Source organism: Heterodontus francisci, chromosome 6, assembly GCF_036365525.1.
Source record: "Heterodontus francisci isolate sHetFra1 chromosome 6, sHetFra1.hap1, whole genome shotgun sequence".
Classification (NCBI taxonomy): Eukaryota; Metazoa; Chordata; class Chondrichthyes; order Heterodontiformes; family Heterodontidae; genus Heterodontus; species Heterodontus francisci.
Window position 1 is genome coordinate 3,447,796 of NC_090376.1, and position 23,286 is coordinate 3,471,081.

Consider the following 23,286-nt stretch of genomic DNA (forward strand, 5'->3'; position numbering starts at 1 on the left):
GTGTTATATCTGAGTGTGTATTATATCTGAGTGTGTATTATATCTGAGTGTGTATTATATCTGAGTATGTATTATATCTGAGTGTGTATTATATCTGAGTGTGTGTTATATCTGAGTGTGTATTATATCTGAGTGTGTATTATATCTGAGTGTATGTTATATCTGAGTGTGTGTTATATCTGAGTGTGTGTTATATCTGAGTGTGTATTATATCTGAGTGTGTATTATATCTGAGTGTGTGTTATATCTGAGTGTGTGTTATATCTGAGTGTGTGTTATATCTGAGTGTGTGTTATATCTGAGTGTGTGTTCTATCTGAGTGTGTATTATATCTGAGTGTGTATTATATCTGAGTGTGTATTATATCTTAGTGTGTATTATATCTGAGTGTGTGTTATATCTGAGTGTGTATTATATCTGAGTGTGTATTATATTTGAGTGTGTATTATATCTGAGTATGTGTTATATCTGAGTGTGTATTATATCTGAGTGTGTATTATATCTGAGTGTGTATTATATCTGAGTGTGTATTATATCTCAGTGTTTGTTATATCTGAGTGTGTATTATATCTGAGTGTGTATTATATCTGAGTGTGTGTTATATCTGAGTGTGTATTATATCTCAGTGTGTGTTATATCTGAGTGTGTATTATATCTGAGTGTGTATTATATCTCAGTGTGTGTTATATCTGAGTGTTTGTTATATTTGAGTGTGTATTATATCTGAGTATGTATTATATCTGAGTGTGTGTTATATCTGAGTGTGTATTATATCTGAGTGTGTGTTATATCTGAGTGTGTATTATATCTGCGTGTGTATTATATCTGAGTGTGTGTTATATCTGAGTGTGTATTATATCTGAGTGTGTATTATATCTGAGTGTGTATTATATCTGAGTGTGTATTATATCTGAGTGTGTATTATATCTCAGTGTGTATTATATCTGAGTGTGTGTTATATCTGAGTGTGTATTATATCTGAGTGTGTATTATATCTGAGTGTGTATTATATCTCAGTGTGTGTTATATCTGAGTGTGTATCATCTCTGAGTGTGTGTTATATCTGAGTGTGTATTATATCTGAGTGTGTATTATATCTGAGTATGTATTATATCTGAGTGTGTATTATATCTGAGTGTGTATTATATCTGAGTGTGTATTATATCTCAGTGTGTGTTATATCTGAGTGTGTATTATATCTGAGTGTGTATTATATCTGAGTGTGTGTTATATCTGAGTGTGTATTATATCTGAGTGTGTATTATATCTCAGTGTGTATTATATCTGAGTGTTTGTTATATCTGAGTGTGTGTTATATCTGAGTGTGTATTATATCTGAGTGTGTGTTATATCTGAGTGTGTATTATATCTGAGTGTGTATTATATCTGAGTGTGTATTATATCTGAGTGTGTATTATATCTGAGTGTGTGTTATATCTGAGTGTGTATTATATCTGAGTGTGTATTATATCTGAGTGTGTATTATATCTGAGTGTGTATTATATCTGAGTGTGTGTTATATCTGAGTGTGTATTATATCTCAGTGTGTATTATATCTGAGTGTTTGTTATATCTGAGTGTGTGTTATATCTGAGTGTGTATTATATCTGAGTGTGTATTATATCTGAGTGTGTGTTATATCTGAGTGTGTGTTATATCTGAGTGTGTGTTATATCTGAGTGTGTATTATATCTGAGTGTGTGTTATATCTGAGTGTGTGTTATATCTGAGTGTGTATTATATCTGAGTGTGTATTATATCTCAGTGTGTATTATATCTGAGTGTTTGTTATATCTGAGTGTGTGTTATATCTGAGTGTGTATTATATCTGAGTGTGCATTATATCTGATTGTGTATTATATCTGAGTGTGTATTATATCTGAGTGTGTGTTATATCTGAGTGTGTGTTATATCTGAGTGTGTGTTATATCTGAGTGTGTATTATATCTGAGTGTGTATTATATCTGAGTGTGTGTTATATCTGAGTGTGTATTATATCTGAGTGTGTGTTATATCTGAGTGTGTGTTATATCTGAGTGTGTGTTATATCTGAGTGTGTGTTATATCTGAGTGTGTATTATATCTGAGTGTGTATTAACTCTGAGTGTGTATTATATCTGAGTGTGTATTATATCTGAGTGTGTGTTATATCTGAGTCTGTATTATATCTGAGTATATGTTATATCTGAGTGTGTGTTATATCTGAGTCTGTGTTATATCTGAGTGTGTATTATATCTGAGTGTGTATTATATCTGAGAGTGTATTATATCTGAGTGTGTGTTATATCTGAGTGTGTGTTATATCTGAGTGTGTATTATATCTGAGTGTGTATTATATCTGAGTGTGTATTATATCTGAGTGTGTGTTATATCTGAGTGTGTATTATATCTGAGTGTGTATTATATCTGAGTGTGTGTTATATCTGAGTGTGTGTTATATCTGAGTGTGTATTATATCTGAGTGTGTATTATATCTGAGTGTGTGTTATATCTGAGTGTGTGTTATATCTGAGTGTGTGTTATATCTGAGTGTGTATTATATCTGAGTGTGTATTATATCTGAGTGTGTATTATATCTTAGTGTGTATTATATCTGAGTGTGTGTTATATCTGAGTGTGTATTATATCTGAGTGTGTATTATATCTGAGTGTGTATTATATCTGAGTATGTGTTATATCTGAGTGTGTATTATATCTGAGTGTGTATTATATCTGAGTGTGTATTATATCTGAGTGTGTATTATATCTGAGTGTGTATTATATCTCAGTGTGTGTTATATCTGAGTGTGTATTATATCTGAGTGTCTATTATATCTGAGTGTGTGTTATATCTGAGTGTGTATTATATCTGAGTGTGTATTATATCTCAGTGTGTGTTATATCTGAGTGTGTATTATATCTCAGTGTGTGTTATATCTGAGTGTGTATTATATCTGAGTGTGTATTATATCTCAGTGTGTGTTATATCTGAGTGTTTGTTATATCTGAGTGTGTATTATATCTGAGTATGTATTATATCTGAGTGTGTATTATATCTGAGTGTGTATTATATCTGAGTGTGTATTATATCTGAGTGTGTATTATATCTCAGTGTGTGTTATATCTGAGTGTGTATCATCTCTGAGTGTTTGTTATATCTGAGTGTGTATTATATCTGAGTGTGTATTATATCTGAGTATGTATTATATCTGAGTGTGTATTATATCTGAGTGTGTATTATATCTCAGTGTGTGTTATATCTGAGTGTGTATTATATCTCAGTGTGTGTTATATCTGAGTGTGTATTATATCTGAGTGTGTATTATATCTCAGTGTGTGTTATATCTGAGTGTTTGTTATATCTGAGTGTGTGTTATATCTGAGTGTGTATTATATCTGAGTGTGTATTATATCTGAGTGTGTGTTATATCTGAGAGTGTATTATATCTGAGTGTGTATTATATCTGAGTATGTGTTATATCTGAGTGTGTATTATATCTGAGTGTGTATTATATCTGAGTGTGTATTATATCTCAGTGTGTATTATATCTGAGTGTTTGTTATATCTGAGTGTGTGTTATATCTGAGTGTGTATTATATCTGAGTGTGTGTTATATCTGAGTGTGTATTATATCTGAGTATGTGTTATATCTGAGTGTTTGTTATATCTGAGTGTGTATTATATCTGAGTATGTGTTATATCTGAGTGTGTATTATATCTGAGTGTGTATTATATCTGAGTGTGTATTATATCTCAGTGTGTATTATATCTGAGTGTTTGTTATATCTGAGTGTGTGTTATATCTGAGTGTGTATTATATCTGAGTGTGTGTTATATCTGAGTGTGTGTTATATCTGAGTGTGTATTATATCTGAGTGTGTGTTATATCTGAGTGTGTAATATCTGAGTGTGTATCATATCTGAGTGTGTGTTATGTCTGAGTGTGTGTTATATCTGAGTGTGTGTTATATCTGAGTGTGTATTATATCTGAGTGTGTGTTCTGTCTGAGTGTGTGTTATATCTGAGTGTGTGTTATATCTGAGTGTGTATTATATCTGAGTGTGTGTTATATCTGAGTGTGTGTTATGTCTGAGTGTGTGTTATATCTGAGTGTTTGTTATATCTGAGTGTGTATTATATCTGAGTGTTTGCTATATCTGAGTGTGTATTATATCTGAGTGTGTATTATATCTGAGTGTGTATCATATCTGAGTGTGTGTTATATCTGAGTGTCTATTATATCTGAGTGTGTGTTATATCTGAGTGTGTGTTATATCTGAGTGTGTATTATATCTGAGTGTGTTTTATATCTGAGTGTGTATCATATCTGAGTGTGTGTTATATCTGAGTGTCTATTATATCTGAGTGTGTGTTATATCTGAGTGTGTGTTATATCTGAGTGTGTATTATATCTGAGTGTGTGTTATATCTGAGTGTGTGTTATATCTGAGTGTGTATTATATCTGAGTGTGTGTTATATCTGAGTGTGTATTATATCTGAGTGTGTGTTATATCTGAGTGTGTATTATATCTGAGTGTGTGTTATATCTGAGTGTGTATTATATCTGAGTGTGTATTATATCTGAGTGTGTATTATATCTGAGTAAGTGTTGTATCTGAGTGTGTATTATATCTGAGTGTGTATTATATCTGAGTGTGTGTTATATCTGAGTGTGTATTTTATCTGAGTGTGTGTTATATCTGAGTGTGTATTATATCTGAGTGTGTGTTATATCTGAGTGTGTATTATATCTGAGTGTGTATTATATCTTAGTGTGTGTTATATCTGAGTGTGTGGGAGCGGAGCCCGAGGAGCCTGGGAAAAAATGATCGAAAATTCCAACAGAGTAATGTCACATTGAAGCGTGAGAGCAGGGATACCGAGCGCAGCTGGGGTCAATATTCAGGTAAATTTTTTATTTAATTTAATTGAATCAACATAGACTAAGACTTGATTGACTTTTAAGTATATCAACTAAAGACTAAAGCGGTTAAAAAAAACTAATGGCCAGTCGGAAATTTAAATAACAAATTAAAATCTAATTCTATAAAATCGAGGTGTAGGACCAGGCGATGTTGTATCTGCATGATGTGGGAGCTGGTGGAACCCATTGTTGTTCCTAGTGACCACATCTATAGCAACTGTTGGTTGTTCGAGGAACTCTGGCTCAGAGTTGATGAGCTGGAGTCTGAGCTTCAGACACTGCGACACATCAGGGAGGGGGAGAGTTACCTGGAAGCTGTGTTTCAGGAGACAGTCACACCCCTTAGATTAACTACCTTGAATTCGGCCAGTCGTCAGGGACAGGAGGGTGTGACTATGAGTGAGGCAGGTAGAGGGATCCAGGAGGTCGTGTTGCAGGAGACTCAGCCCTTGTCCTTGTCCAACAGGGTTTGAGATTCTTGCTCCCTGTGTGGACGAGAGCAGGGACTGTAGGGAGGATGAGCAAACTGACCACAGCACCGTGGTACAGGGAGTCATTCAAGTGGGGGGAGAAAAGAGAAATGTAGTCGCAATCGGGGATAGTATAGTTAGGGACATAGACAGTGTCCTCTGTGGCCAGGATCGAGAGTCCCGAAGGCTCTGTTGCCTACCTGATGCCAGGGTTTGGGATATCTCAGTGACCCTCAGTTCCGATGAAGGGTCACTGACCCGAAACGTTAACTCTGCTTCTCTTTTCACAGATGCTGCCAGACCTGCTGAGTGGTTCCAGCATTTCTTGTTTTTATTTCAGATTTCCAGCATCCGCAGTATTTTGCTTTTATTTCGGGATATCTCATCTGGGCTGCAGAGGAACTTGGAGTGGGAGAGGAAAGATCCAGTTGTCGTGGTCCATGTAGGTACCAACGATATAGGTAGAGCGAGGATAGAGATTCTGCTGAGGGAATATGAGCAGCCAGGGACTAAATTAAAAATCAGAAGCAAAAAGGTAATAATCTCCGGATTACTACCTGATTCATGAGCAAATTGGCACAGGGTCAATAAGATTAAAGAGGTAAATGCGTGGCTGAAAGATTGGTGTGGGAGAAATGGGTTTGAATTCGTTGGACATTGGCACCAGTACTGGGGAAGGAGGGAACTGTTCTGATGGGACGGGCTCCACCTGAATCATGCTGGGACCAGAGTCCTAGCGAATCATATAACTAGGGCTGTAGATAGGGCTTTAAACTAAATAGTGGGAGGGAGGGTTCAGTTACATGGAAAAACAGGGAGTTAAAGGAGAAGGTAGGAGTGCAGGTTAGTGGTGAGGCTGATTGTTACCAAACTGCAAGAAGTTAACAAACTGGTTAAACCAGAAGAGAGAAATAATAAACAGGTGAATAAAGCATCAGTGCTGAGGGACAGATTAGGGGGTATAGCCCAAATAAGAGTTCTATATACAAATGCACGGAGTGTAAGGAATAAACTAGATGAGCTGCAGGTGCAAATTCAAATGGAAGATTATGATGTGGTGGCCATTGCGGAGACGTGGCTGCAGGATGGTCAGGACTGGGAACTAAATATACCTGGTTATCAAGTTTACAGGAGGGACAGGGAAAATGGCAGAGGAGGTGGAGTAGCCTTACTGATTAGAAATAATATCACCTCATTGGTGAGGGAGCATATAATGAGGGGAAAGCATCCAGTGGAGACCTTATGGGTGGAATTGAGGAACAGAAAAGGATCTAAAACTGTAATAGATGTTGTGTATAGACCCCCTGGCAACAGTTCTGAAGCGTTAGATTGTATAAATGCACAAATTAGGCAAGTGTGTAACAAAGGCAGAGTAGTATTAATGGGGGATTTTAACTTGCACATAGATTGGGAGAGGCAGACTAGCACCTGTCAGAAAGGTGGTGAATTTCTGGAATGTGTCCAGGATAGTTTCCTACAGCAATATGTCCTAGATGTAACAAGGGGACAGGCAATATTAGATTTAGTTATGAGTAATGAGCCAAATTTAATTAGTAGCCTAACTGTGCGTGAACATTTATCAAATAGTGATCACAACATGATCGAATTCAAGGTAGTGTTTGAAAGTGAAAAGCATGAATCAGCTACTAGAATTTTAGACTTGGGTAAGGCTGACTTTACCGGGCGGGATGAGACAGAGACTGTCCACGGTAAACGAGGTAGATCTGTTAATGGGTCAAACGACTGAAAAACAGTGGAGAATATTTAAAGAAACATTTAATGAAATACAGAGTGAGTATATACCCCTGAGAGGAAAAAGCTCCACTTCACAGAAAAAACAGCCATGGACAACTAAAGAGATTAGGGATAGCATAAAACAAAAAGAAAGGGCTTACAAAAAAGCAAAACGCAGCACAGATCCGGCCTAATGGGATCGATACAAAGACCAGCAAAGGGTCACAAAGCAGCTTATAAGAGCTACTAAAAGAGATTATGAAAGGAAACTTGCAAGGGACATCAAAATCAATAAGAAGAAATGTTATAGTTACATAAAGGGAAAGCAGGTGGTCAAGAGCAATGTAGGCCCACTAAAAGCTGAAAATAGAGATATTGTCATTGATAATGGGGAAATGGCAGACATGTTGAACAATTACTTTGTCCCAGTATTTATAGTTGAAAAGGAGGATAACTTGCCGGAAGTCCCGAAAAAATTAATAGCCGATAAGGGGCAGGGACTTAATACAATTAATGTAAATAAATCATCAGTAACAAAGAAATTAATGGAACTAATTACTCCTTTCAAGATGGCTCCTGGGCTGGAAGCTCCCTAGGAAGCTCCCTTGCTGTTCAACTCTATCCATGGCCATCTGCTCCCATCCCTAACGTTTTCTCCCCCAATCTGCCCTCTTAAACTGTTTAAATTCCCCTGGCTCTTTAAATCAGTTCATTTTAGCCCTATCTAAAAGTTAACAGTTAGTTTAGTGTATGTTACCTGGGCCCACTGCCCTCCCCCAGCCACACCTGCTCTTTGTTTTCTCAATGAAATTGATCCGGATGAAACTGACGAGAACAGCTGTCGATACTTTAATCTCCGATCCTGCTGTCTTCACAGTCCAGAGTGTCTGCAGCCACGGCATGCGGTAAGTCCATTGAGGTGAAGAAGGAGCTGCGGGACCCGAGAGAAGTCCTGTGAAAAGGTGCCCCGAACACCCAAAACATCCACGAACGGCCCCCCCGGCCGCAACTTCAAAGCGCCCGCGGGAGATGGCTCGGAGAGCATCTGCAGCGCACTGTCGGCAATGCTGCATGCCTTTATTGAAACCACTGCAAAAAAAAAACCCTTAGCAAATGTAATCACCTCTAAGTCTGCCAAATGATGCTTCACCTCCCGAAGGACGTGGATGAGCTTTCCGGACGTCGATGGTGGGCACTGAGGAAATGGCTTATTACCTGCACCAGATTCCACCCCCCCTTTACCCCCCTTCCACCCCCCCACCCCCGTCCCCTTCCCTGCTCCACCCTCTCAGCTCACCCCCTCACAACCCCGTCCCAGCCCGCCCCCCCCCCTCGCACCATCTTCACCCCGCACCATCTTCACCCCGCACCCCCTTCCCCTGCACCCCCCCCCACCCCCTCCCTCTACCCCTCCCCCTTGCATCCCCTCCTCCCACCGGCACCATCCTACACCTGTGTAGGGGCCCCAACAACCCCACTGCCTTGTGGGCGTCTCGGGAGAGACCAAGGCTAAGGGAGTAAACCCTAACAGAAAATCCGGAGCGGAACCCCGTAGGCGGTCATGTGTCACCTTTGGCATGTTTCCGGCAGTTCCTGCAGCCATACTGGTGCCAAACGTCGTGTCCTGCACTCCTTTGGACCCCACCAGAAAGGCCGAGAGGGGGGTTTTGACGACTGGGCAACTCTCAACCTCCATAAATTTGCCCAGGCATGCGCCATGGAGAGGTCACTCCATAGTTGCCTCACAGCGACTGAAACAACACGGAAGGCAGCAGTTACGGGTTATAAGTCCAGATAAATTGGCGTAGAACCTGGGCGCCACGGGTTGCCTTTGTCGGTGGGAGAGGTCATCGCACCTCACTGGACAGCTACCGCCCGCCTCAAACCGGGCAGCCCCCGGTCAATAAGGTTCTGTCCCGCCACAGTCTGCCTGCTTCAATGGGTGCTTGGAGCTCAGGGTCATTGCCCGAAAGGTGGACTGATACACCGCACCAAACAACATGAAAAAAGGAAAGAAGGTACCAGCCCTCCGCTTTGCAAGCTGGAACGTCAGAACTATGTGTCCTGGCCTGTCGGAAGACCTTACACAAATCAACGATTCTCGGAAGACCGCCATCATTAACAACGAGCTCAGTAGATTCAATGTGGACATTGCAGCACTTCAGGAGACTCGCCTCCCCGCGAGTGGCTCTCTAGCAGAGCAAGACTACACCTTCTTCTGGCAGGGCAGGGATCCTGAAGAACCAAGACAGCATGGAGTGGGCTTCGCCATCAGAAACTCCTTGCTCAGCATGATAGAGCCTCCCTCAAATGGCTCGGAACGCATACTGTCCATCCGACTGCTCACCACCTCTGGTCCAGTACACCTACTCAGCATCTATGCTCCAACACTCTGTTCCGCACCTGAAGCTAAAGACCAGTTCTATGAACAACTCCATAACATCATTAGCAGCATCCCCAACACCGAACACCTATTCCTGCTGGGGGACTTTAATGCCAGGGTTGGGGCCGACCATGACTCATGGCCCTCCTGCCTTGGGCGCTATGGCGTTGGAAGGATGAATGAGAACGGGCAGAGACTGCTTGAGTTGTGTACCTATCATAACCTCTGCATCACCAACTCGTTCTTTCACACTAAACCCTGTCACCAGGTTTCATGGAGGCACCCAAGATCACGTCGTTGGCACCAGCTAGACCTCATTGTCACAAGGCGAGCCGCCTTAAACAGTGTTCAAATCACACGCAGCTTCCACAGTGCGGACTGCGACACCGACCACTCCCTGGTGTGCAGCAAGGTTAGACTCAGACCAAAGAAGTTGCATCATTCCAAGCAGAAGGGCCACCCGCGCATCAACACGAGCAGAATTTCTCACCCACAGCTGTTACAAAAATTTCTAAATTCACTTGTAACAGCCCTTCAAAACACTCCCACAGGGGATGCTGAGACCAAGTGGGCCCACATCAGAGACGCCATCTATGAGTCAGCTTTGACCACCTACGGCAAAAGTGCGAAGAGAAATGCAGACTGGTTTCAATCTCATAATGAAGAGCTGGAACCTGTCATAGCCGCTAAGCGCATTGCACTTTTGAACTACAAGAAAGCCCCCAGCGATTTAACATCCGCAGTACTTAAAGCAGCCAGAAGTACTGCACAAAGAACAGCTAGGCGTTGCGCAAACGACTACTGGCAACACCTATGCAGTCATATTCAGCTGGCCTCAGACACCGGAAACATCAGAGGAATGTATGATGGCATGAAGAGAGCTCTTGGGCCAACCATCAAGAAGATCACCCCCCTCAAATCTAAATCGGGGGACATAATCACTGACCAACGCAAACAGATGGACCGCTGGGTTGAGCACTACCTAGAACTGTACTCCAGGGAGAATGCTGTCACTGAGACTGCCCTCAATGCAGCCCAGCCTCTACCAGTCATGGATGAGCTGGACATACAGCCAACCAAATCGGAACTCAGTGATGCCATTGATTCCCTAGCCAGCGGAAAAGCCCCTGGGAAGGACAGCATTACCCCTGAAATAATCAAGAGTGCCAAGCCTGCTATACTCTCAGCACTACATGAACTGCTATGCCTGTGCTGGGACGAGGGAGCAGTACCCCAGGACATGCGCGATGCCAACATCATCACCCTCTATAAAAACAAAGGTGACCGCGGTGACTGCAACAACTACCGTGGAATCTCCCTGCTCAGCATAGTGGGGAAAGTCTTTGCTCGAGTCGCTCTGAACAGGCTCCAGAAGCTGGCCGAGCGCGTCTACCCTGAGGCACAGTGTGGCTTTCGTGCAGAGAGATCGACTATTGACATGCTGTTCTCCCTTCGTCAGATACAGGAGAAATGCCGTGAACAACAGATGCCCCTCTACATTGCTTTCATTGATCTCACCAAAGCCTTTGACCTCGTCAGCAGACGTGGTCTCTTCAGACTACTAGAAAAGATCGGATGTCCACCAAAGCTACTAAGTATCATCACCTCATTCCATGACAATATGAAAGGCACAATTCAACATGGTGGCTCCTCATCAGAGCCCTTTCCTATCCTGAGTGGTGTGAAACAGGGCTGTGTTCTCGCACCCACACTTTTTGGGATTTTCTTCTCCCTGCTGCTTTCACATGCGTTCAAATCCTCTGAAGAAGGAATTTTCCTCCACACAAGATCAGGGGGCAGGTTGTTCAACCTTGCCCGTCTAAGAGCGAAGTCCAAAGTACGGAAAGTCCTCATCAGAGAACTCCTCTTTGCTGACGATGCTGCTTTAACATCTCACACTGAAGAATGCCTGCAGAGTCTCATCGACAGGTTTGCGTCTGCCTGCAATGAATTTGGCCTAACCATCAGCCTCAAGAAAACGAACATCATGGGGCAGGATGTCAGAAATGCTCCATCCATCAATATTGGCGACCACGCTCTGGAAGTGGTTCAAGAGTTCACCTACCTAGGCTCAACTATCACCAGTAACCTGTCTCTAGATGCAGAAATCAACAAGCGCATGGGTAAGGCTTCCACTGCTATGTTCAGACTGGCCAAGAGAGTGTGGGAAAATGGCGCACTGACACGGAACACAAAAGTCCGAGTGTATCAGGCCTGTGTCCTCAGTACCTTGCTCTACGGCAGCGAGGCCTGGACAACGTATGCCAGCCAAGAGCGACGTCTCAATTCATTCCATCTTCGCTGCCTTCGGAGAATACTTGGCATCAGGTGGCAGGACTATATCTCCAACACAGAAGTCCTTGAAGCGGCCAACATCCCCAGCTTATACACACTACTGAGTCAGCGGCGCTTGAGATGGCTTGGCCATGTGAGCCGCATGGAAGATGGCAGGATCCCCAAAGGCACATTGTACAGCGAGCCCGCCACTGGTATCAGACCCACCGGCCGTCCATGTCTCCGTTATAAAGACGTCTGCAAACGCGACATGAAATCGTGTGACATTGATCACAAGTCGTGGGAGTCAGTTGCCAGCATTCGCCAGAGCTGGCGGGCAGCCATAAAGACAGGGCTAAATTGTGGCGAGTCGAAGAGACTTAGTAGTTGGCAGGAAAAAAGACAGAGGCGCAAGGGGAGAGCCATCTGTGCAACAGCCCCAACAAACAAATTTCTCTGCAGCACCTGTGGAAGAGCCTGTCACTCCAGAATTGGCCTTTATAGCCACTCCAGGCGCTGCTTCACAAACCACTGACCACCTCCAGGCGCGTATCCATTGTCTCTCGAGATAAGGAGGCCCAAAAGAATGGAACTAAAGAGTGAGAAATCCCCAGGACCTGACAGTTTCCATCCCAGGGTGTTAAAGGAAGTAGGGGAGCACATTGTAGATACCCTAACTATAGTCTTTCAGAATTCCCTAGATTCAGGAGTGGTCCCTCTGGATTGGAAAGTTGCACATGTCACTCCACTTTTTAAGAAGGGTGACAGGGGGGAACCAAGGAATTACAGACCAGTTAGCCTGACATCTGTGGTGGGCAAGTTGCTGGAGTCCATAATCAAGGATAAGGTGACTGAACACCTAGAAAAAAATTCAGTTAATCAGGGACAGCCAGCATGGATTCATGACGGGAAGGTCATGCCTGACAAATCTCAATGAAGCTTTTGAAGAGGTGACTAAGGTAGTGGACAGGGGAATGTTTATGGATGTTATTTATACGGACTTCCAGAAGGCATTTGATAAAGTCCCACATAAGAGACTGTTAACTAAGGTAGCAGCCCATGGAGTTGAGGGCAAATTATTGACATGGTTAGGAAGTTGGTTGAGTGGTAGGCGACAGAGAGTGGGGATAATGGGTAAGTACTCCGATTGACAGGATGTAACTAGTGGTGTCCCACAGGGATCTGTGTTGGGGCCTCAATTATTTACATTATTCATTAACATCTTGGATGATAGCATAATAAGTCATATATCCAAATTTGCTGATGATACAAAGTTAGGCGGCATTGTAGACAGTCTAGATGATAGAATAAAATTGCAAAGAGATATTGACAGACTAGGTGAGTGGGCAAAACTGTGGCAGATGGATTTCAATGCGGGCAAGTGTGAGGTTATCCATTTTGGACCAAAAAAGGATAGAGCAGGGTACTTTATAAATGGGAAGAGGTTAAGTACAGTGGATGTCCAAAGAGACTTGGGGGTTCAGGTGCATAGATCATTAAAATGCCACGAGCAAATGCAGAAAATAATCAAAAAGGCTAATGGAATGCTAGCCTTTATATCTAGAGGACTGGAGTATAAAGACAGAGGTTATGCTGCAGCTGTACAAAACCCTGGTTAGACCCCACTTGGAGTACTGTGAGCAGTTCTGGGCACCACACCTTGGGAAGGATATATTGGCCTTGGAGGGAGTGCAACGTCGGTTTACAAGAATGATACCTGGACTACAGGGGTTACGTTACGAGGAGAGATTACAAATTAGGCCTGTTTTCGCTAGAATTTAGAAGGTTAAGGGGTGATCTGATTGAAGTCTTCAAGATATTAACAGGAAAAGACAGGCTAGATAAAGATAAACTATTTCCACTGGTTGGAGATTCTAAAACTAGGGGCATAGTCTAAAAATTAGGACCAGACCGTTCAGGAGAAATGTTGGGAAGCACTTCTTCACGCAAAGGGTGGTAGAGGTTTGGAACTCTCTCCCACAAACATCAGTTGAAGCTGGAACAGTTAATTTTAAATCTGAGATAGATATAGATTTTTGTTAAGCAAAGGTATTAAGGGATGTGGGCTAAAGGCAGGTATATGGAGTTAGGCTGTGGATCAGCCATGATCTCATTGAATGGTGAGACAGGCTCGAGGGGCTGAATGGCCTACTCCTGTTCCTATCGTCCTATGTTATATCAGAGTGTGTGTTGCATCTCAGTGTGTGTTGCATCTCAGTGTGTGTTATATCTGAGTGTGTGTTATAGCTGAGTGTGTTATATCCTCTTCACTATCAACTACACGGCCAATTTTTGTGTCATCAGCAAATTTCCCAATCATGCCTCCCACATTTAAGTCCAAATCATTAATATATAACACAAACAGCAAGGGACCCAACACTGAGCCCTGTGGAACACCACTGGAAACAACTTTCCATTATACCTCCGTGTGTGTTATATCTGAGTGTCTGTCGTATCTCGGTGTGTGTTATATCTGAGTGTCTGTTGTATCTCGGTGTGTGTTATATCTGAGTGTCTGTCGTATCTCGGTGTGTGTTATATCTGAGTGTCTGTTGTATCTCGGTGTGTGTTATATCTGAGTGTCTGTCGTATCTCGGTGTGTGTTATATCTGAGTGTCTGTTGTATCTCGGTGTGTGTTATATCTGAGTGTCTGTTGTATCTCGGTGTGTGTTATATCTGAGTGTCTGTCGTATCTCGGTGTGTGTTATATCTGAGTGTCTGTTGTATCTCGGTGTGTGTTATATCTGAGTGTCTGTAGTATCTCGGTGTGTGTTATATCTGAGTGTCTGTCGTATCTCGGTGTGTGTTATATCTGAGTGTCTGTCGTATCTCGGTGTGTGTTATATCTGAGTGTCTGTTGTATCTCAGTGTGTGTTATATCTGAGTGTCTGTCGTATCTCGGTGTGTGTTATATCTGAGTGTCTGTCGTATCTCGGTGTGTGTTATATCTGAGTGTCTGTCGTATCTCGGTGTGTGTTATATCTGAGTGTCTGTCGTATCTCGGTGTGTGTTATATCTGAGTGTCTGTCGTATCTCGGTGTGTGTTATATCTGAGTGTCTGTCGTATCTCGGTGTGTGTTATATCTGAGTGTCTGTCGTATCTCGGTGTGTGTTATATCTGAGTGTCTGTTGTATCTCGGTGTGTGTTATATCTGAGTGTCTGTTGTATCCTCGGTGTGTGTTATATCTGAGTGTCTGTCGTATCTCGGTGTGTGTTATATCTGAGTGTCTGTCGTATCTCGGTGTGTGTTATATCTGAGTGTCTGTTGTATCTCGGTGTGTGTTATATCTGAGTGTCTGTTGTATCTCGGTGTGTGTTATATCTGTGGACTGAATTTTACCAGCCCCTCGACACCGCGGGTCGCGGCGGGGGGGAGCTGGTAATATTCTGCAGGGAGACGCCCGCCTCAACCCGCGACATCGAGAAGGGCCTGCCGCATATTACTGGCGGTGGGGGACTTTGGTGTGGCCTCCCTGCCGCCTGGCTGCGGGCCCTTCATCAGCATATGCAAGTTAAACCAATCATATGTAAATAAACTAACCTGCAGGCAGCAGCCAATCCACGCCGATATTACAGCTGCCGTCCGTGCTCTGCGTGCCTTCGGAACTCCGCACGTAGTTCCGAGGCAAGAACCTGGAGGGGTGGGGGGAGGATTAAAATTTTCAGGGTGGGAGGTGTAGGGGAGCGGGGAAAACAATTTTTATTGGATGTGGGGATGGTGGGAAGGGGTTGGAGGTCAAATGTTAGAAGGCTGGGGGGAAAGTTCGGGAAGGGAATAAAGTATTTTTTGACAATAAATGCCACTTTAAATGACCATTGTGGCGATTGGGGAAGGGCTTCCTCATCTTTATTAATTCCTAATAAAAAAATCTCGATTACTGTTTCTGTAAAACTTAAAATTAATTCTAAGGGCTTAAAGCCTTTTAAAAATGGTGCCGGTGCCATTGCCGGGACGCAGCGGTTGCCCCCTGCACATCATTGGTGCAGCCTCTTGACCCCTTTATTTAAATGAGCTCCCGCGCAGGATATCGCGGAGGCTCTTCGGCAGCCCCTCCGTGTCGGAAGGCAGCCGAGTTGAAAGTGCGCCGCTATGAAGCACAGTGCACGGTTAAAATTCAACCCTGTGAGTGTGTTATATTTGAATGTGTGTTACATAAGAACATAAGAAATAGGAGCAGGACTAGGCCATTCAGCGCTTTGAGCCCACTCTGCCATTCAATGAGATCATGGCTGATCTTCTACTTCCAACACCATTTTCCTGCACTATCCCCATAACCTTGATGTTTTTAATATATAGAAATCTATCGATCTCTGCCTTGAACATACTCAACAACTGAGCCTCCACAGCCCTCTGGGGTAGAGAATTCCACAGACTCACAATCCTCTGAGTGAAGAAATTCCTCTTTATCTCGGTCATAAATGGCCTACCTCTTATTCTGAGACTGTGTCCCCTGGTTCTAGACTCCCCAGCCAGGGGAAACATCCTTCCTGCATCAAACCTGTTGAGACCTGTAAGAATTTTGTATGTTTGAAAGAGATCACTTTTCATTCTTCTAAACTCCAGAGAATAGAACATAGAACATTACAGCGCAGTACAGGCCCTTCGGCCCTCGATGTTGCGCCGACCTGTGAAACCATCTGACCTACACTATTCCATTTTCATCCATATGTCTATCCAAAGACCACTTAAATGCCCTTAAAGTTGGCGAGTCTACTACTGTTGCAGGCAGGGCGTTCCACGCCCCTACTACTCTCTGTGTAAAGAAACTACCTCTGACATCTGTCCTATATCTATCACCCCTCAACTTAAAGCTATGTCCCCTCGTGTTTGCCATCACCATCCGAGGAAAAAGGCTCTCACTATCCACCCTGTCCAACCCTCTGATTATCTTATATGTCTCTATTAAGCCACCTCTTCTCCTCCTTCTCTCTGACGAAAACAACCTCAAGTCCCTCAGCCTTTCCTCGTAAGACTCTCCCTCCATACCAGGCAACATCCTAGTAAATCTCCTCTGCACCTTTTCCAAAGCTTCCACATCCATAAAGGGCCAGTCTATTTAATCTTTCCTCATAGGATAATCCCTCCAACCAGGGATCAGTCTGGTGCACCTTCATCGTACTCCCTCTATGACAAGTATATCTTTCCTTGGGTAAGGAGACTAAAACTGCACACAATACTCCAGGTGCAGTCTCACCAAGGCTCTATATAATTGCAGTAAGATATCTTTACTCCTATTCTCAAATCCTCTTGTAATAAAGGCCAACTTACCATTTGCCTCCTTAATTGCTTGCTGTCCTTCATGTTAGCTTTCAGTGACTCATGAACAAGGACACCCAGGTCCCTTTGAAGTTCAACACTTCAACCAGCCTCTCACCATTTAAGGAATAATCTGTATTTCTGTTTTTCCTATCAAAGTGGATAACCTCACATTTCTCCACATTGGATTCCATCTGCAAATTTTTGCCCATCGCTTAGCCTCTCCAAATCCCTTTGAAGCGTCTTTGCATCCTCCTCACAATTCACACTTCCACCTAGTTTTGTGTCATCTCCAATCTTGGAAATCTTACCTTTAATCCCTACATCCAAATCATTGATATAGATTGTGAATAGCTTGAGCCCAAGCATTGATCCTTTCGGAACCCCACTAGTCACAGCCTGCCAACCTGAAAATGACCCAGCCGACAGAAGGCAAATTTAAATATGCAAAATAATGTTAATGAAAAAAAGTACCTACCCGTTCCCACCATCCATCCTGGTGCGATATTACTGCCAATGGTCGGCACTCCCACGCCTTCGGATTCCAGTTGGGGGATCTGAGGTGGAACACTGGTGGGAAGGGGGTACAGGTAGGTTTTTCAGTCCAGGGGTGGGGAGGAGCGGGGTCAAACTCATCGGATAGGTGTAGGGGATGGTGGGAAGGGGTAAAGTTTACAGTTTATGAGCTGTGGGGGGGGGGGGGGCGGGGGGGGGCGGGAGGGAAGGTCAGATACACAATGTAAGTATTTTATTGGGGGGGGAGAGGGCAAGGAATGAATTCTATGGTATTTGGGGGGGGGGGTTGGGAGAGAGGCTAGAAACATTTAATAATTTTTGAATCAATTTTAAATCACTATATCTTTAAATAGTTAAATAAAATGGAAGGGCTCGAAGCTCTTTAAAAATGCGTCAGCACCTGCACAAAAGCTGCTGATGTCGTTGCCGGAGATGGACCGCTCGTCCCCTCCACATCGTCAGCCATTTAAATGAGCCGCCCATTTAATATCGCAGCCACTCCGCAAAGTGAAGCTCACACGTGCTGGCCGCCATTGTTTACATCTGCCGCCGATAAATTTCAGTCCCTTGTGTGGCTTCTTCTCAAAAGCTTTCTGAAAATCTAAATATACCACATCCACTACTTCCCCCTTATCTATTCTGCTCGTTACATCTGCAAAAAATCTCCAACAGGTTTGTTAAACATGATTTCTCTTTCATAAATCCATGTTGACTCTGCCCAATCCTACCATTATTTTCCAAGTGTCCTGTTATCACATCCTTTATTATAGATTCTAGCATTTTCCCTACGACTGATATTAAACTAACAGCTTTGTCATTTCCCGTTTTCTCTCTCCATCCTTAAATAGTGGGGTTACATTTGCCACCTTCCAATCAGCAGGAACCATTTCAGAGTCTATAGAATTTTGAAAGATGATTACCAGTGCATCTATTATCAATAAAGCCATCTCTTTCAACACTCTGGGATGTAGATCATCAGGTCTAGGGGATTTATCTACTTTAAGTCCCATTAATTTCTCGAGTACTATTTTTAAACTAATATTAATATCTTACAGTTCCTCGTTTACCCTTGATCCCTTGATTTTTCCATTCTTTCTGGGAGATTTTTAGTATTTTCCTCTGTGAAAACAGACACAAAGTATTTGTTTAGTTTCTCTGCCATTTCCTTATTCCCCATTATAAATTCTCCTGACTCCGCTGTAATGGCTCCACATTTGTTTTTGCCAATCTTTTCCTTTTGTTATGACCGAGGCAAGAGGAGTGCACTGTTAATTCAGTCCCACTTCTCCACTGGTCACAACATATGTTTAAATTTTACCACTTACTGATACAGTCAATCAAAGACTCTATTTTTCCCCAGAATAAACAAACCAACCAGGTTTCTTTAATAAACAACAAAATTATCCATTTATTATAAACCAAGTCTTAACAAATAATACAGTAAAACATACACACAAATTGCAATATTAAAGCTCCTTATTTATCCTAGCCCTCACGCGCACACACACATGCATATACACACTGGTTAACTGGGAAAAAAATAAAAGGGACTTTTATTTATAGCTGTTACAAAGAAATAGAAGGAATAAAAAAAACTAGTTAGGCTGAAAGGAAGGTATGGAAAGATGTCCTTTATTTTGGTTAGGTGCCCCACATGCGAATAGATGGCCATCACTAGGATCTTCCTAGAACAGTTCTTTCCAGGCAATGTTGATGATCAGTTTGGGTAGGCTTTCCATGAGATGTAGCTACTGAGGCTCCTAATAGGTCTTACAACAGGAGTGCAGCAACAAGTTTTTCAGTTCCACACACTCAAGATGCAAAGGTTTCTGCAAACATGCAGGATTTCTTCAAATACAGGAGGAAATTGGAATCTGACACACTGGAAATACAGGGTTTCTTTTCAAGAGAGAGAGATTAGCTATCTTCTTCTGTTTCAGGCCAACACCAACTGTTTGTTTTAACAATTCAAATTGAAACTAAAACTTTCCAGAAACCAAGTCTCCTGACCGCTATAAATCTTGGCTTGTCACTCCATTGTAAACATCTCTCCAAGTCAAAAACAACCCCTGCTGGGTTATTTGAAAACAGATGCCTTCCAGTAACTATTTACAGTTCAAACTCAGTCCAAACCTTCCTTTAAAAAAAGTTACAGCATCTATGGAATCCTTTTCAGTTTTAAAATACAAATTCTCTAAATTTAACCAAAAATGGAAACACTTGTAACACATTTTACATACCTTTAGAAGATTATACTGCCCATTTTTATATTTCTTGCAAGTTTACACTCACATTCTATTTTCCCTTTCTTAATCTTTTTCTTGGTCCTCCTTTGCAGAATTCTAAAATGCTCCCAATCCTCAGGCTTAACTTTTTTGGCAACTGTATAAGCCTCTTCCCTTGATTTAATACGGTCTTTGATTTCTTTCATTAGCTATGATTGGAACACTCTACTTGCTGGGATTTTGTGCATTGAAGGAATGTATTTCTGTTGTAAACTATGTATTAGTTCTTTAAATGTTAGCCATTGCCTATCAACCGTCATACCTTTTAACGTAGTTTCGCAATCCATCATAGCCAATTTGCCCCCATACCTTCATAGATTCCTTTGCGTAGATTTAAGACCCTAGTTTCTGATTGAACTACATAACTTCCAAACTCACTGTAAAATTGTATCATATTATGGTCACTCTTTCCTAAAGGCTCCTTTACAACAAGATTATTAAGTAGCCCTTCTTAAATTATATCTCAGTGTGTTATGTCTGAGTGTGTGTTATATCTCATGCACTGCTGTTTCAAGAGTCTGTTTCTGCTTGTGACATCTAGTGATAGTTATTTGTACTGCAGTTTAATCAGGAGAAGGCAGCAGTAGCCAGGTTCATGGCACCGTGGCTGGCTCTGCTGTTCAGAAGGGCGGGAAAAAGAGTGGAAGGGCTATTGTCATAGGGGATTCGATTGTAAGGGGAGTAGATAGGTGGTTCTGTGGTCGAAAACGAGACTCCCGAATGGTATGTTGCCTCCCAGGTGCACGGGTCAGGGATGTCTCAGATCGGCTGCAGAGCATTCTGAAGGGGGAGGGTGAACAGCCAGTTGTCGTTGTGCACATAGGCACCAATGATATAGGTAAAAAACGGGATGAGGTCCTACAAGCAGAATTTAAGGAGTTAGGAGCCAAGTTAAAAAGTAGGACCTCAGAGGTAGTAATCTCAGGATTGCTACCAGTGCCACGTGATAGTCAGAGTAGAAATGAAAGAATAGTCAGGATGAATGCGTGGCTTGAGAGGTGGTGCAGGAGGGAGGGGTTCAGATTTTTGGGACATTGGGACCGGTTCTGGGGGAGGTGGGACTATTACAAATTGGACGGTCTACACCTGGGCTGGACTGGAACCAATGTCCTTGGGGGTGCTTTTGCTAACGCTGTTGGGGAGGGTTTAAACTAATGTGGCAGGGGGATGGGAACCAAATGAGGTCAGTGGAGAGGAAGGAGGTAGTAACTAAAGCCTGTAAGGAACTAGATAATGAAGTCAGCGTGACTAAGGGAAAGAGTAGGCAGGGAGCAGATGATGAAAGCAAAGGGACTGGTGGTCTGAGGTGTATTTGTTTTAATGCAAGAAGTGTAGTAGGTAAGGCAGATGAACTTAGGGCCTGGATTAGTACCTGGGAGTATGATGTTATTGCTATTACTGAGACTTGGTTAAGGGAAGGGCATGATTGGCAACTAAATATCCCAAGATACCGATGCTTCAGGCGGGATAGAGAGGGAGGTAAAAGGGGTGGAGGAGTTGCATTACTGGTCAAAGAGGATATCACAGCTGTGCTGAAGGAAGGCACTATGGAGGACTCGAGCTGTGAGGCAATATGGGCAGAACTCAGAAATAGGAAGGGTGCGGTAACAATGTTGGGGCTGTACTACAGGCCTCCCAACAGCGAGCGTGAGATGGAGGTACAAATATGTAAACAGATTATGGAAAGATGTAGGAGCAACAGGGTGGTGGTGATAGGAGATTTTAATTTTCCCAACATTGACTGGGATTCACTTAGTGTTAGAGGTCTAGATGGAGCAGAATTTGTAAGAAGCATCCAGGAGGGTTTTCTAGAGCAGTATGTAAATAGTCCAACTCGGGAAGGGGCCATACTGGACCTGGTGTTGGGGAATGAGCCGGGCCAGGTGGTTGACGTTTCAGTAGGGGACTACTTTGGGAATAGTGATCACAATTCTGTAAGTTTTAGAATACTCATGGACAAAGACGAGAATGGTCCTAAAGGAAGAGTGCTAAATTGGGGGAAGGCCAACTCTACCAAAATTCGGCAGGAGCTGGGGAATGTAGATTGGGAGCAGCTGTTTGAAGGTAAATCCACATTTGATATGTGGGAGGCTTTTAAAGAGAGGTTGATTAGCGTGCAGGAGAGACATGTTCCTGTGAAAATGAGGGATAGAAATGGCAAGATTAGGGAACCATGGATGACAGGTGAAATTGTGAGACTAGCTAAGAGGAAAAAGGAAGCATACATAAGGTCTAGGAGGCTGAAGAAAGACGAAGCTTTGGAAGAATATCGGGAATGTAGGACCAATCTAAAACGAGGAATCAAGAGGGCTAAAAGGGGTCATGAAATATCTTTAGCAAACAGGGTTAAGGAAAATCCCGAAGCCTTTTATTCATATATAAGGAGCAAGAGGGTAACTAGAGAAAGGATTGGCCCACTCAAGGACAAAGGAGGAAAGTTATGCGTGGAGTCAGAGAAAATGGGTGAGATTCTAAACGAGTACTTTGCATCGGTATTCACCGAGGAGAGGGACATGACGGATGTTGAGGTTAGGGACAGATGTTTGATTACTCTAGGTCAAATCGGCATAAGGAGGGAGGAAGTGTTGGGTATTCTAAAAGGCATTAAGGTGGACATGTCCCCAGGTCCGGATGGGATCTATCCCAGGTTACTGTGGGAAGCGAGAGAGGAAATAGCTGGGGCCTTAACAGATATCTTTGCAGCATCCTTAAACACGGGTGAGGTCCCGGAGGACTGGAGAATTGCTAATGTTGTCCCCTTGTTTAAGAAGGGTAGCAGGGATAATCCAGGTAATTATAGACCGGTGAGCCTGACGTCAGTGGTAGGGAAGCTGCTGGAGAAGATACTGAGGGATAGGATCTATTCCCATATGGAAGGAAATGGGCTTATCAGTGATAGGCAACATGGTTTTGTGCAGGGAAGGTCATGTCTTACCAACTTAATAGAATTCTTTGAGGAAGTGACAAAGTTGATTGATGAGGGAAGGGCTGTAGATGTCGTATACATGGACTTCAGTAAGGCGTTTGATAAGGTTCCCCATGGTAGGCTGATGGAGAAAGTGAAGGCGCATGGGGTCCAAGGTGTACTAGCTAGATGGATAAAGAACTGGCTGGGCAACAGGAGACAGAGAGTAGCAGTGGAAGGGAGTTTCTCAAAATGGAGACGTGTGACCAGTGGTGTTCCACAGGGATCCATGCTGGGACCACTGTTGTTTGTGATATACATAAATGATTTGGAGGAAAGTATAGGTGGTCTGATTAGCAAGTTTGCAGACGACACTAAGATTGGTGGAGTAGCAGATAGTGAAGGGGACTGTCAGAGAAGACAGCAGAATATAGATAGACTGGAGAGTTGGGCAGAGAAATGGCAGATGGAGTTCAATCAGGGCAAATGCGAGGTGATGCATTTTGGAAGATCCAATTCAAGAGTGAACTATACAGTAAATGGAAAAGTCCTGG

General features: G+C 42.9%; 1 protein-coding gene across 1 annotated transcript in view; it reads left to right on the top strand.

The window, feature by feature from the left end:
* The first annotated feature begins 20,059 nt into the window (after nucleotides 1-20,059).
* cnga4 (cyclic nucleotide gated channel subunit alpha 4) overlaps nucleotides 20,060-23,286 on the top strand; it is a 41,537-nt gene continuing 38,310 nt past the window's right edge. The window contains exon 1 of the mRNA XM_068032961.1: nucleotides 20,060-20,097. Within this exon, the coding sequence (XP_067889062.1) occupies nucleotides 20,060-20,097 (38 nt within the window). The remainder of the gene's footprint in view (nucleotides 20,098-23,286) is intronic.